Here is a 13,329-nt window from a genome sequence, read left to right as displayed (position 1 = left end):
ACAGCAGAAAATAGTTGAAAACTGCTGTTTTGGCCGTGCAGAAGCCTTTTAGCTCTTCACCAGAGCCTATTTAATTTTTTCTTTCAACCTATATTTCAGACAGTTTTGATATCTGGTTCCAAGCCCAGAAGAACAGCAGTCACATTGAGAAGGGGCAGCTGAGGCTGCTACAGACTAGCCCACTGGCCCGGAGAGCAGGGAGCACCGTAGCTGCGGCTAACATGTGCTGAGCTTATGAGGACCAGGCATATGCCAAGTGCCCTTGACACAGCACGTTCCTCACAGCCACCCATGCAGTGGACACGACTCTCCTGATGTTACAGATGAGGCCACTCTGGCTTAGAGATTTAAGTAACTGCCTGAGAGCACAGCAGGACAAAGTTGCAGGGGTCTTTGGGACTCCTGAGTTCTTACCTACAACACTGGAGTGCTTTCCTCATGACAGTTGGAGCAAGTGAGGAGACACAGTAGTTCTTTTTTTTTAAATAAATTTAGTTAGTTAGTTAGTTTTGGCTACACTGGGTCTTCGTTGCTGCATGCGGGCTTTTCTCTAGTTGCGGTGAGCCGGGGCTACTCTTCGTTGTGGTGAGCAGGCTTCTCATTGCGGTGGCTTCTCTTGTTGCGGAGCACGGGCTCTAGGCGCACGGGCTTCAGGAGCTGTGGCATGCGGGCTCAGTAGTTGTGGCTCGCGGGCTCTAGAGTGCTGGCTCAGCAGTTGTGGCACACAGGCTTAGTTGCTCCACAGCATGTGGGATCGTCCCGGACCAGGGCTTGAACTCATGTCTCCTGCATTGGCAGGCGGATTCTTAACCACTGTGCCCGACACTGGGAAGCCCAACACTGTAGTTCTTAAAAGCAGAGGAAAGATTTCTTTAAAAGATGGTGGTTTGGAAGCATTTGGGATAGTGGCAAACAGCTCTCTAGAACAGTGACAAGTGTTCCTAATGGTGAACTCCTCATCAAAAGGAGCTAATTCTCTGAGGTAGAGACTCTGCAGTAGAGGAATTCAAGATTAAAAAAAAAGAAAACGTACCCTCATTCATATTTTATAGATTTTGTATTCATGAAAATGAAAGGATAAGAAGAAAGAGACCACATGAAGAGAGGACCAGCGATATTGTACATGTATTAAATTAGTAATTATGAGTATTATCCTATGAATTTCCATTTCCCATCACTTGAGCAGGAGACACTTTTTCTCCCACACAGTTCCAGTGATGTTCTTATGATTTGTTTGGATTTGTTGCACATAATATGCATACAAAGAGGCATTCTTCTCTGCCTGGAATTTAAAAAAGATTGTGTTTTGCATATGCTTGATTTGAATTATGACTGTAGGAAATAGACTAGACTTTGAATGCATCAAGGAAGATGAGGACTAAGAGTTGAGCAGCATGAAGGTCACTGGTGACCCCAACAAGCAGTTTTGGAGGAGTGCTGGGGGCCAGAGTTGACTGGAATGGGTGTGAGAGAGAAAGAAAGGAATCAAATTGGAGATAGTGAGTGCTGACAATTCTTTCAAGGAGTTTTGCTACAAAGGGGAGCGGAGACGTGGGATGGAAACTGGAGGGAGAAATGAGGTCTAGAGAGGTTTTTTTTAAAAAACATTGGAGACACAACAGCATGTTTGCATGCTAGTGTGAAAGACCAGCAGAGAGAAAATTTCATCACGTAGGAAAGGAAGGGCAGGATTAGTGGAACAACGTCCTTGATTGGGTGAGAGAACATGGAGCTGGTAAGCAAAGTGGAGGGATGGGTCTTGGCTGGATATACAGAGGTTCATCTGAGGGAGGAACACGAGAGATGGATGCAGATGCTGGTGGGTGAGAGGAGGTAGCGGGTGAGTCTGTGGAAGTTCTCTCTGATTGCCTTCTTAGTATCAGAGAGGTCATTGTTCTGATGGCAGCTACAGAAGGGGCATTTCTCAGAACCTTATTTGAAAAATGAAAGAGTCAGCCTGGAAAGAACTAAAGCATACAAATGCAAAATATGTCCTTTATTCAAACAGAGGACTACCAGGAACTCATTGAAGACATAGTTCGAGATGGCAGGCTCTACGCATCAGAGAACCATCAGGAAATACTGAAGGTGAGTATGCACCCGAGGTGGCCACGGCAGTCACCCACAGGGCTCGCCAGGCGCCACCGAGGAAGGGTTTCCTCTTGCTACCTTTCAGACACTGAGCCTGCTCTGGGCTGAGGTCAGTTTTATATCTTCACCAGACTTAGTTTTTTTTAAAAAAAAACTCAAGGGGCCATTTTTAGTGTTGTCAAATAAAGTAGTATTTTTTAGTTTGGAAATGTGCGGAGGAGCAGAGGGAAACTTGTTTATCAGAAATCCAAGCCAGCGGCAACTCATGTTTCCATGTTCATTCTCCAAATAGTTGAAGATTCTTGGCTCCTTGCTCATCCTTCCAGCCTGAAGTCCACCAAATTTTAGATACTTTTAAGTATAAATAAACGCTTGCCATATCACTAACGCTATAAATATTCCCCAAATTCCAAAGTTACCACGTGGTTTAGAAAAACAATTTTTTACACATTAAATTTTTAAAATAAAAGTAATATGTGCTCTTTATAGATACTTAGGAAACAAAAATTGGGACTAAAAAAGATAAAAATCAGAGGAGACGATTTTCACAAAGCGTTTTTCAGCTGATCAACCTACCGCCTAACAGTGGGACATTATCGTTCCATTGGCAAAATGTCATAATGTTAAAATATTTTGGCCCAGTAACAAAATTCTGTTCTTTTCAGGATAAGAAACTGATCAAGGCTCTGTTTGACGTTCTGGCCCACCCCCAGAACTATTTCAAGTACACAGCCCAGGAGTCCCGGGAAATGTTTCCAAGATCCTTCATCCGATTGCTCCGTTCCAAAGTGTCCAGGTTTCTGAGACCTTACAAATGAGCCTGCCCACGTGCCACTCAGCACAGCATTGGGCTGTGGGCTGGTGGAACACAGCGATCTGCTTCTGCAGCCAGCATAGCCGGATAACGCTGCCTCTAGTAGCAGTGCCTGGATAGAGTTCAATTTTTATAGATAATACAGATATTTTGGTAAATTGAACTTGGTTTTTCTTTCCCAGCATTGTGGATGTGGACTGAGAACGGCTTTGAGTCTTACTCGCTTCTCATTGCTGTGGGCACATGTCTTGGATATGTCAAGGGCTGGCTGAGCGGGACTTCAGTCAGCTCAGGTGAGATGCACGTGTCCTTCTTGGTCCTCACTCCTCCTTGAGGGGGCTGCCTTGTCTGAGACTTCAGCTTCTTCCAGCATAGTCCTCCCTAAGGGAGCCCTCTGCATTCAGGTGTCGGCTCCGACCAGGCAGAGCAGGAAAGGGGGGAGGGAGGGAGGGAGAGTCCTCCAGGCATCATCTACCCACCCGGGACCTGGGAGGACTCGGTGACTCCACAGCCTTCTCCAGCCTGTGTGACCTAAGTTTGATCCCAGAAGCTTGAGTCCTAAGCAGTGATCACTAGAAATTACTTACAGCAGAAAGAATTAGAAATAAAAAGATAGAAACTAAGCACTTCCACAGACATTGTAATGTAGACCTATCGATGGCCTTCCCTGTTGCCAGTTTCCACCTCAGAGCAAATGCACAGTGCTTGTCTTACACCTTCAGCTGTGCCCTCAGGGCACCACTCTTCCGGGTGCTGCAGTAGAGCCTGGAGAGTTCAGATAGGATATGATCTCCTCAACGGATGAGAATCCATCCATCATGAAAAGGAGATTTCACACACCCCGAGTCAATACCGCCAAGGGTTCTCCTTCCTCCGTGGGCTTCCCAGCGCAGGGCGTGCGAGGTCCAGGTGCGACGTGGTACAGACCAGCCTGTCATGTTTGCCTTCCTTCCCCTCGCCAAGTTCAGAGCCTGACTGGGGTCCAGGGGCACGGGCTGCACGGCTCAGGGTGGTCTCAGGCCCTTAATGGTCACCCACTGCCGGAAGCACACAAATCCCGGCCTCTTAGTACCGCAGAATCATCTCACTTTCTCTCGGCACAGTGGGACCTCACAGTCACTTTCTCCCACAGGAATTTGATTTTTCAATATTATTGAATTTTTAAAAATTGAAATCCATAGGCAAAAATCTCATTACAGTGAATAAAAAAGACTTCTATCAAACAAGCTGCCATTTCCCTAATGAATGGGCTGACTACAGACAACCATAGTGTTTTATTTCAGTAGCAAACTAACTCTGCACACAATCAATTCTCTACACCAAAGTACCAAAAGAAAAAAAAAGATTAACAAACATTTTTGAAGAAAGCAAAGATTATTTCATTTATTGTTGAATTCTCTTTTCACCTCAGTGTTTTGTTTTTTAACCTATTAATAACATTGAGTTTTTAAAAGCCCAATCAAACTTCAAAAAATTTATTTGGATGGTCCTAAATACCCATTTCTAAGTCTCTCTTCAAAAATTTGAGCATCTTCGTTTTAAAGAATAACCATTAATACAAGTACTTGGAATTGGTGATGCCGGAACTTGGCTTACATTTCTGAGTCTGACCCTAAGATAAAAATTCAAATGTAATACAATGTGAGTTAATGACCTGACCGATGGCAGCAGAACTGCGCCACCCTGTCCAAGCATGTTAGTAACTTTGTCCTTAGGACTGTCTGATTCTGTATTGCTGGTTTCACAAGAAGGCTAGGGATGGCAGTACACTGGGGGTTGGAAGGAGGCTGCATAAACCTGGTCTCTGTGAAGCATCCTTCAGGAGCTGGGCCATGCATGAGCCACTGAGGCCCTCCTGAAGCTTCCTCTCTATACCCATCAACCACTCTGAGAGACTCTGCGGTCCTGTTGGAAGACTGGATGGCAGGGGCTACTGTTGCTACCTGTTAACTCAGTAAATAGTTATCAAACATCTGCTCTTTGCCAGGCACTGTTCTAGGTCCTAGGGATGCACAGTGACAGAACAGACAAGGTCTTGTCATTTTAGAGTTTACATTTTAGAGGGAGGAGACAATGAACAAATCAACACGGAAAGTATCAACTAGTAGTAAGTGCTATGTTGAAAATTAAAATAGGTTAATATAACAGATGATGGTGTGGCTTCTTTAGGTTTGGGAATTGCGGAGGTTTCTCTAGGTAAACGGTATTTCAACTGAAAAATAAATGGCAAGAAGGAACCAGCCTTGGACAAATCAGGGGGAAGAACATTCCAGATAGAGGAAAGCCAGGTGCAAAGGCTATCAGGCAGCAACAAGCGTGTGTGTGGATCATAGACTAGTGAGAAGGCAAGTGGTATGAGATGAGGCCAGGGAACTGGACAGGGGCCAGAGCACACTGGGCTTTGGAATTCAGAATGAGGGTTGTGGGTTTAATTCTAAATATGTCGTGCAGCTTTTGGAGGGGGTTTAAACAGAAAAGTGAGGTGACCTGATTTCTGTTTTTAAAAGATAGCTCTGGTTACTGTATGAAGAATAGGTTTTAGAAAGCAGGCACGGAGGCAGAGAACAGTTAACAAACTACTGCAACCAACCAAGCAGCCATCCAGTGAGAGATGAGGTTGTCTGGGTAAGGCGGGAGTAGTGGAGAGGAGAGAACAGAAGGATTCTGGACATGTTTTGGGAGAGAGTCACCAGAACTTGCTGGTGATTGGGTGGAAGGGGAAGGGAAGGACAGCAACTGAAGGTGACCCCTAGTTGTCTGAATAACTGGTAGATGGAGAAGACGGCAGGAGGAGCAGGTTTGGGACATGTGACAATCTAAAAACCTGTCTACAAATTCTTTGATGCTCCTTCCATGCAAAGTTGGGGGCCTTTTGCCCCTCCCCTTGAACCTGGGATCTGTGACTGATTAACCAATCTTATATGGCAGAAGTAACATTTTACTAGTTCCTGGGCCCAGGACTTAAGATACTGGCAATTTCCACTTCGTCTCCTTGGGAAACTCACTGGGACTTCAGTCACCGTGCCTTGAGGAAGCCATAGCAGCTCGTGAAGAGAAACCAAGCCCTCCCCACCTCCCCAGCTCCCCACAGCCCAGCTGACTCCCCCGTGACAGCTAGCAAAACTTGCCAGCTAACCTTAGAAATGGATTCTCCAGCTGCTGCTTCACTGAGCAGTCCCCGTCGAGCCGTACCAAAATGACAGACTTGTGAGCAAAATCAATGATTATTGTTGTTTTAGTCGTTAGGCTTTGGGTGCTTTCTTATGCAATGATAAGACACTGGAAAAGAAGAGAAGATCAAGAGTTTAATTTTGGCCATTCTAAGTATGACATGACTATTAGTATCCAAATAAAGAGTTCAAATAGGCAACTGGTTCTATGAAGTCCCAGGAGCGCTCAGGGCTGGAATATTAATTTTAATGTCACAGAATAAAGAATGAGACGGGTTGAGGTCACCTGGGAAAAGTAGGTAGATAAAAGAAGACCAGTCAACTCTGAACTCTGGGGGAGCTGTTGATGAAGTAAACAGGAAGAGGTCAGAGCTGAGCTTTGCCTTCCTTCCGCGAGAACAAGTTTTGTGGTAGAACTCTGAGTGGGAGAGGAATCTGTACATGTCCTTCCCTCCAGCTGTGGATATTGTTCTTGAGCCATTTACTGAAGTGCTGCTTTTATGGCTTCAGCCACGTTTCCCTTGAGCTTCCAATGCTAATAAAAGAGTGCTTGCCTTTTCACACTAACGGATGATTATCTTCACTTTGGAAGATTGCTTCCTCTGAATCATTCTCTGAGCTGTTGAGTGTGTCATCTGTAGGCACTCACTGGATTTAGGTTTGCAGGTGATTTTATAATTGTCATGTGGAAATTTGGGAAAGGCAGCAGCTGCACCGCACAGAGCAAGGAATTGTGGATCTTTGCAGGAAGAGGCACCAGGGCTGCTGCATGCTGCCCACCACTGCAGACCACTGCAGCCAGTGGGCCTGTGCACCGGGAAACCCTGGGCTCCCTCCTGCACACCTCGATCTCCTCCTTAACTCAGAAGACATGCCTCTTACTGGGGCTGTCAGTATATCTGCTTCTTTTCACGCGGGAGGATGGATCCCAGGAGCCTTACCCAAGTCTACATTACTCTTAGTCAGTATTTGGGAGGCACGTGGATTAGGTGAGGCTGGAGTAAAGCAGTTCCTCACCAAGTCAAGGGAGCCTTGTTACCTGTGGCCTTCTTGCTAGGCAAGCCATCAGCTGCCTCCAAATCCAGGTCCTGGGTGTTGCCACTAGGAGCCCAACCACAGGAAATTAGAAGCCTCGGAGAGGCTTCCTCCCTGTGTCATCTACTCCAGGGGCTTGTGAACCCAGCTCAGGGGTGTCCTGGATATTTGTGGTAACATGCTTCCTTCTCCGTTCAGGCAGTCCTGATCCGCCTACAGGAGACCAACATCTGGGGCTTGATGGCCCAGCGAGGCTGCTCCTGTGATTGACAGCTATAAAGACATACCTACTCAGCAGGGATCACTTTCCAGGGAACACAGGATTGAAACAGATTTAGAAAGTGAAACCACTCATTCACAGGCAGGTTGCTCTAGCTGAATAAAAGGGATACAAATTAAACCCACCTACTATAAACAATGATCATAACTCAGCATTGCTTGGTTTTCAGAGTATCTCATTAGGGGAATGGACTACAGACCTTAGTTACTAATAATTCTTTGTTAACGTGTTTGCTCATTCATTCATTTATACAACATCTTTACTGAGGGCTTACCAAGTGCTAGGTATTGAGGAACCGGTGATCCTGTAATGAGCAAAATGCTCTTGTGGAGTTTAGATTCTAGTGGAGGGAGACAGAAAATAAACGAACATATAGTAAAGTCAAGTGTGATAACTGCTATAAAGAAAGTTAAAAAGGGTGAAAAGATAAGAGTATGAGGAGGTGGTGGGAGGGAGCGGCTACTCTAGATAGGGTGAGCTCATCATTGGAATTATGAATCCAGCCCCCTCCCAGGGCACTGGCTCCTTAAACCAAGCGTGGCAGCACTGGCCCTGGCAAGTTCCTCTGCCCACCCAGCAGGAACTTGACAGTTTGGCTCAGGCCAGGATGACGAAAGCTCCAGCATGTGAACAAGCCATTTTGCAATTCCTAGAACAGGTGCCACCTAGTGGTTGTAAATGGAATCCACCTGTGTTTCAGTCATCCCACTGCCTTGGAGCTTAAGTAACCTTGGAGCTTAAATGCTCATAATTCAAGACAAAATGTTACCAGTGGGATGTTGGGGACTAGGGCTGTGGTTTGACAACTGATTGCATGTTGTTTCAAACAGCCCTCGGAATGTATCTGTTTAGGTCTTTTCCTTCCCTCTGCCTGGCCTAATGACTAATGACCAGGTGAGAAGTCATTGATCTTCAGGTCCTTTCAAACTATCAACAATTCTCTGAATCACATCCATGTCCAAAGACACACACACACACACACACACACCACATTCATTTATTCATTGTTATGGTCTCGGCACCATGCTAGGCTGGATACATATTCCTGAGACAGGAGGAAAAAGGACTTGAAAGAATGAGGGGGGGCAGGGGGGGCTTCCCTGGTGGTGCAGTGGTTAAGAATCTGCCTGCCAATGCAGGGGACACAGGTTCGAGCCCTGGTCCAGGAAGATCCCACATGCCGCGGAGCAACTAAGCCTGTGTGCCACAACTACTGAGCCTGCGCTCTAAAGCCTGCCAGCCACAGCTACTGAAGCCTGCGCACCTAGAGCCCGTGCTCCACAACAAGAGAAGCCACCGCAATGAGAAGCCCATGCACCGCAACAAAAGAGTAGATCCCGCTCGTGGCAACTATAGAAAGCCCACACACAGCAACGAAGACCCAAGACAGCCAAAAATAAATTTTAAAAAAAAGAATGCAGGGGAACAATCAGTCCCAAATTGTAATCTTGTGTGATTTTCACCACGTGTCATTTAAAGAGCTTACACACCCCACTGACTTGGACTGTCTTATGATCTTATATTTTATCCTACCTAGGATTGAAGGATAACTTTGAGGCATAGTTTGGAGTTTTCTGTCTTTTCCTTGTGCAGCGCAAAAAGCAGAAATACAAACCTACCTCAAATCTGAGCTTTGGTGCTATCTTTGCCTTATTATACACTTTGTGGTTGAAAAATAATTAATAGTTTCTGAGCAGAAAATGGAACCAATGCCCCAGGGAGGATAGACCCAGCAATGTGTGACTGACACAGTCATGGCCAGCAGAAGAGTGTGGTGGGAAAGAGTGTGAGCTTGTGGTGAACCCTGGCCGGGCCTGCTGGGCTCAGCCCTCTGCAGCCTTGTGTGTAACTCACTGTGCATGACCACAAACTGGTCATCGTTACACAGTGCCAGTGCAGCTGCAGTAAATGATGCCTGTCCATTGCATAAAACTGTGGACAATATAGCCAGATGGTAATGGTGGCAAAGGAAAAATATGTGCTCAGAATCCCAATGTTAGGTCCAGGTGACTTGGCTTGAGGAAGGCAGCTTTTAGCAGCCACATCAGGCACCAAAGCTGAAGTTTTGAGTGATGTGGGTGCAACTATAAGAGGCTTGGTAAACCCTCACTTGGGATTTCCAACGAGGAACTAAGGGGACTCAAGCAGCATGACTCACCCAATATTCCCCCTCTCAGTATTCCTAATGTACTTTTCTGAGAATGCATTCTTTCTGTTTATCTTAGTGAAAGATTTCTCAAAGATTTATGTTTCATAATGTTCATTTTCTCCAAGACTCCCATTATGTCCTCTGCAGTACCTGGATTTGTATCCCAGCTCTGCCACTTAATAGCTGTGTGACCTTGCACAAGTTACTTGACCTCTCTGTGCCTCAGTTTCCTCATATAGTAAATAAAGAAAAAGATAGTACTTACTGGATAGGGTTGTTGTGAGAATAAATGCATTCACAAATGGAAAACTCTTAGAAAACTACCTGGAATGTAGTATGGGCTCAATAAATGTTAACTATCATCATCATTATCATCTTCCACCACTTCAGACTAGAGAAGTTAAATCCAAGATACACTTAAAAAATGGGTTCGTACTCTGCTAGTTTCTCCCATTTCACTGAAATAGAGAATCCTTTAGTTTCAGGCTTTCTAGTAGGATGTGTTTGTTCTAGAACCAGAAGAATTGGAGCTTGAAGTAGGAATGAAAGGCCGTAATGCCTGACTAGGGTTCTTCCACAGGACCTTCTGAAAACCCTTATTCTCCTGAGCTGGAAAGGAGAAATGTGTTCTTCCAATCTCCTAACACTATCTCTCTCAGATCAGAAACAGCACCCATATACAGAGACCTGTCAATCCATCATCTTTCCTTATTTTCAGTCCTCAGCCTCTGATGTATGAAGATGGCAGTACATCTCCTTGCTGAGCTCAGAATCACACATTCTTCAGAGCTGCTCATCTCAGGTTTGATGTTTCCAGCATGACGAAGTCCAACCTTTGACCCCAGAGAAGCAGTGCCCAGGGCCGTAGGCAAGTAAGGCCGATGAACACACTCACTTTGTCAGGGTGTGAATTCAGGTTCCAAAAATGAGTAATTTGCATGAGGCTTGTGGTCAGTGGGACAAAGTCCCTGATGAGAGAGGAGGACATAGGCCTGGCCAAGGTGGGTCTGACCATCATGTGCCTCAGAGAGCACAGAACTCAAAGCGAAATGTGCTAGTGGAGTGTAGACAGTCTGAAAAGAGAGAATTTCATCCTTTTTTTTTTTTTTAACTTAAGACAGAATTTTATTCTGTTATGGTTTTCCTTAGTTTGAAGCGATCTTTATGGTATGTGAAATACCTGCTTGAGAGTCTATCCTGTGTTTACTTTTTTTTTTTTTTGACATTCCTCATGGATCGCTTATATCACTGACATTTATTTTTTCATATATTTCAACATTTTTATTTTCAATAGAAGATGTATGTTTTTTCACAAGTATTCCACATCGATCCTGCCATGCTATTGCACTTTCATGGAGTTTGAAACTGAATGCATTCAGGGACTTCCCTGGTGGTCCAGTGGTTAAGACTCTGTGCTTCCACTGCAGGGGGCATGGGTTTGATACCTGGTCGGGGAACTAAGATCCAGCATGCTGCACAACCAAAAAAAAAAAAAAAAAAAAAAAAAATTGAATGTGTCCATGGGACTCATTTTGGGCAATGAAATGTGTGTCACTCTTGGTCACCCAAGAGAGACTTGGGTCCCTTCTAGATTGACATTTTGAGAAAACAGCATGTGCTTCACCACACTCTCTTTTCCATATTGAGGATGGAGTAGAGTGGTGCCTCCTGCCCACCTTCAAACAACATGTGGCAGAACCAAAAAGCACGTCTTCATTGCATCACTGCAGCGTAACTGATAAACTTGAAAATTCTTTTCTTTTCTTCTTTTTTTCTCAGTTATACATATACATGTATGTATTCTTTTCAGATTCTTTTCCCATTTAGGTTATTACAGAGTATTGAGCAGAGTTCCCTGTGCTATACTGTAGGTCCTTATTGGTTATCTATTTTAAATATAGTAATGTATACATGCCAATCCCAAACTTCCAATCCCAGTTATTTTTTTATTTCTCTAAAACTTATTCAAAGTTATTCACCTCACTGTTAATAAGATGTACAGTTAATGCTCTGTGCCAGTATTATTAGGCCTGCTCATTGCCGGCAATGGACTTTGACAAAACCCATTTCCTGACACCCCAAAATTAAATTACTCTTTTCAAAACATACCAAACTCGCAATACTTGCAAAAGTATTACATGCATTTAAACTCTAAAGTAGTTCTGTGTAGAGAATATCACTATAGTTTTGAGTGTATATGTGGGTGCTGGTAATTTTGTATTTTCTTTGGGAGTGGAAAAGGAAAACAATTCAAGCTGAAAAAACTATTCTTAAATATTCATTTTTATAAGTTTTATTAAAGAATTTTGTTACACCATTGGGAAAAGAACTCCCAGTGCTTTTTTAAAGAATATGAATGGGAGAGGAAAAAAACAAAGCCAGTAATTGTACAGTAAAGAAATCAAGCAATACCTTGATGAGATGATCAAAATTAGCATCTTCAATAGAAGACAGATGGACAACATGTGGCTCCAGATGTGATACCCTGAGAGGAACATAACATCACCTACGCAGTACTCAGACCAAGAATGAATAACCTCAATCCCAATACAAGAAAACTGGATAAACACAAAATGAGAAATACTCCATTTTTTAAAAGGGAAGAGAAATAACTTTCACACCAACGAAATTAAAAACTTTTGTGTTTCAAAGGACACCATCAAGAAAGTGAAAAGGCAGCCCATAGAATGGGGAAAAAATTTGCAAATCATATATCTGATGAGAGACTTATAGCTAGAATATATTAAAACTCTTACAACCCAATAATAGATAACTCAGTTTAGAAGTGAGAAAATGATCTGAATAGATATTTTTCTAAAGAAGATAAACAAATGGCCAATAAGCACATGAAAAAGATGCTCAACATCTTTAGTCATCAGGGAAATGCAAATCAAAACCACAATGAGACATCATTTTACACCCACCCATTATAGGATGGCTATAATCAAAGGGACAAGTGTAGGTGACGATGCGGAGACGTTGGAAGCCTCGTACATTGCTGGTAGGGATGTAAAATGGTGCAGCCACTCTGGAAAACAGTTTATTAGTTCTTCAACAGTTTAAACATAGAATTACCATGTAACCCAGCAATTCCACTCCAAGAGAAATGAAAACGTAAGTCCATACAAAAACACATACACAAAAGTGCACAGCAGTATTAGTCATGATAGCCAAAAGGTGGAAACAACTTAAATGTCCATCATTTGTTGAAAGGATAAATGAACTGTGAGAAATCCATAAAATGGAGTAATATTTGACATAAAAAAATGAAATACTGATGCATGCTATAACATAGATGAACCTTGAAAACATGCTAAGTGAAAGCAGCCAGTCACAAAAGAAAATATATTGTACAATTCTAGTTATATGAAATGTAACAAATCCATAGAGATAGAACCTGTAGATGACAGCTTGCCTAGGGCTGGAGAGTTTAGGAGGAAATGGGGAATGACTGCCCAAAAGAAATGGGTACATAGTTTCTTTGGGGATGATCAATAGGTTCTAAAATTGATTGTAGTGACGGTTGCCCAGCTCTGTGAATATATTAAAAAACACTGAATTCTACACTTTAAGTGGTAAATTGTATGGTATATGAATTATGTCTCAGTGAAACAGTTATTTAAAAATTAGAAATGGAAAAGAAGAAGTTACAACAGACACCACAGAAATACAAAGCATCCTAAGAGACTACTGCAAGCAACTCTATGCCAATAAAGTGGACAACCTGGAAGAAATGGACAAATTCTTAGAAAGTTAAAACCTTCCAAGACTGAACCAGGAAGAAATACAA

At 43.4% G+C, this 13,329-nt stretch overlaps 1 protein-coding gene across 4 annotated transcripts in view; it reads left to right on the top strand.

Annotated features, from left to right (window-relative positions):
- Positions 1 to 10,361, top strand: part of SCUBE2 (signal peptide, CUB domain and EGF like domain containing 2) — a 71,812-nt gene extending 61,451 nt beyond the window's left edge. For 3 of the 4 annotated variants that reach the window (XM_082844935.1, XM_082844937.1, XM_082844936.1), the window contains 2 exons: positions 2,009 to 2,088; positions 2,757 to 4,128. In XM_082844935.1, coding sequence (XP_082701061.1) covers positions 2,009 to 2,088; positions 2,757 to 2,909 — 233 coding nt within the window. In that variant the 3' untranslated portion in view covers positions 2,910 to 4,128. Of the gene's footprint in view, positions 1 to 2,008; positions 2,089 to 2,756; positions 4,129 to 10,257 lie in introns of those variants that run through there. The other variant, XR_014326389.1, reaches the window with a different exon arrangement.
- Positions 10,362 to 13,329: the final 2,968 nt, after the last annotated feature.

Source organism: Leucopleurus acutus, assembly GCF_964270905.1.
Source record: "Leucopleurus acutus genome assembly, chromosome: 8".
Taxonomy (NCBI): Eukaryota; Metazoa; Chordata; class Mammalia; order Artiodactyla; family Delphinidae; genus Leucopleurus; species Leucopleurus acutus.
Note: the sequence above shows the minus strand (reverse complement) of the source record. Positions and strands in the feature narration are given on the sequence as shown.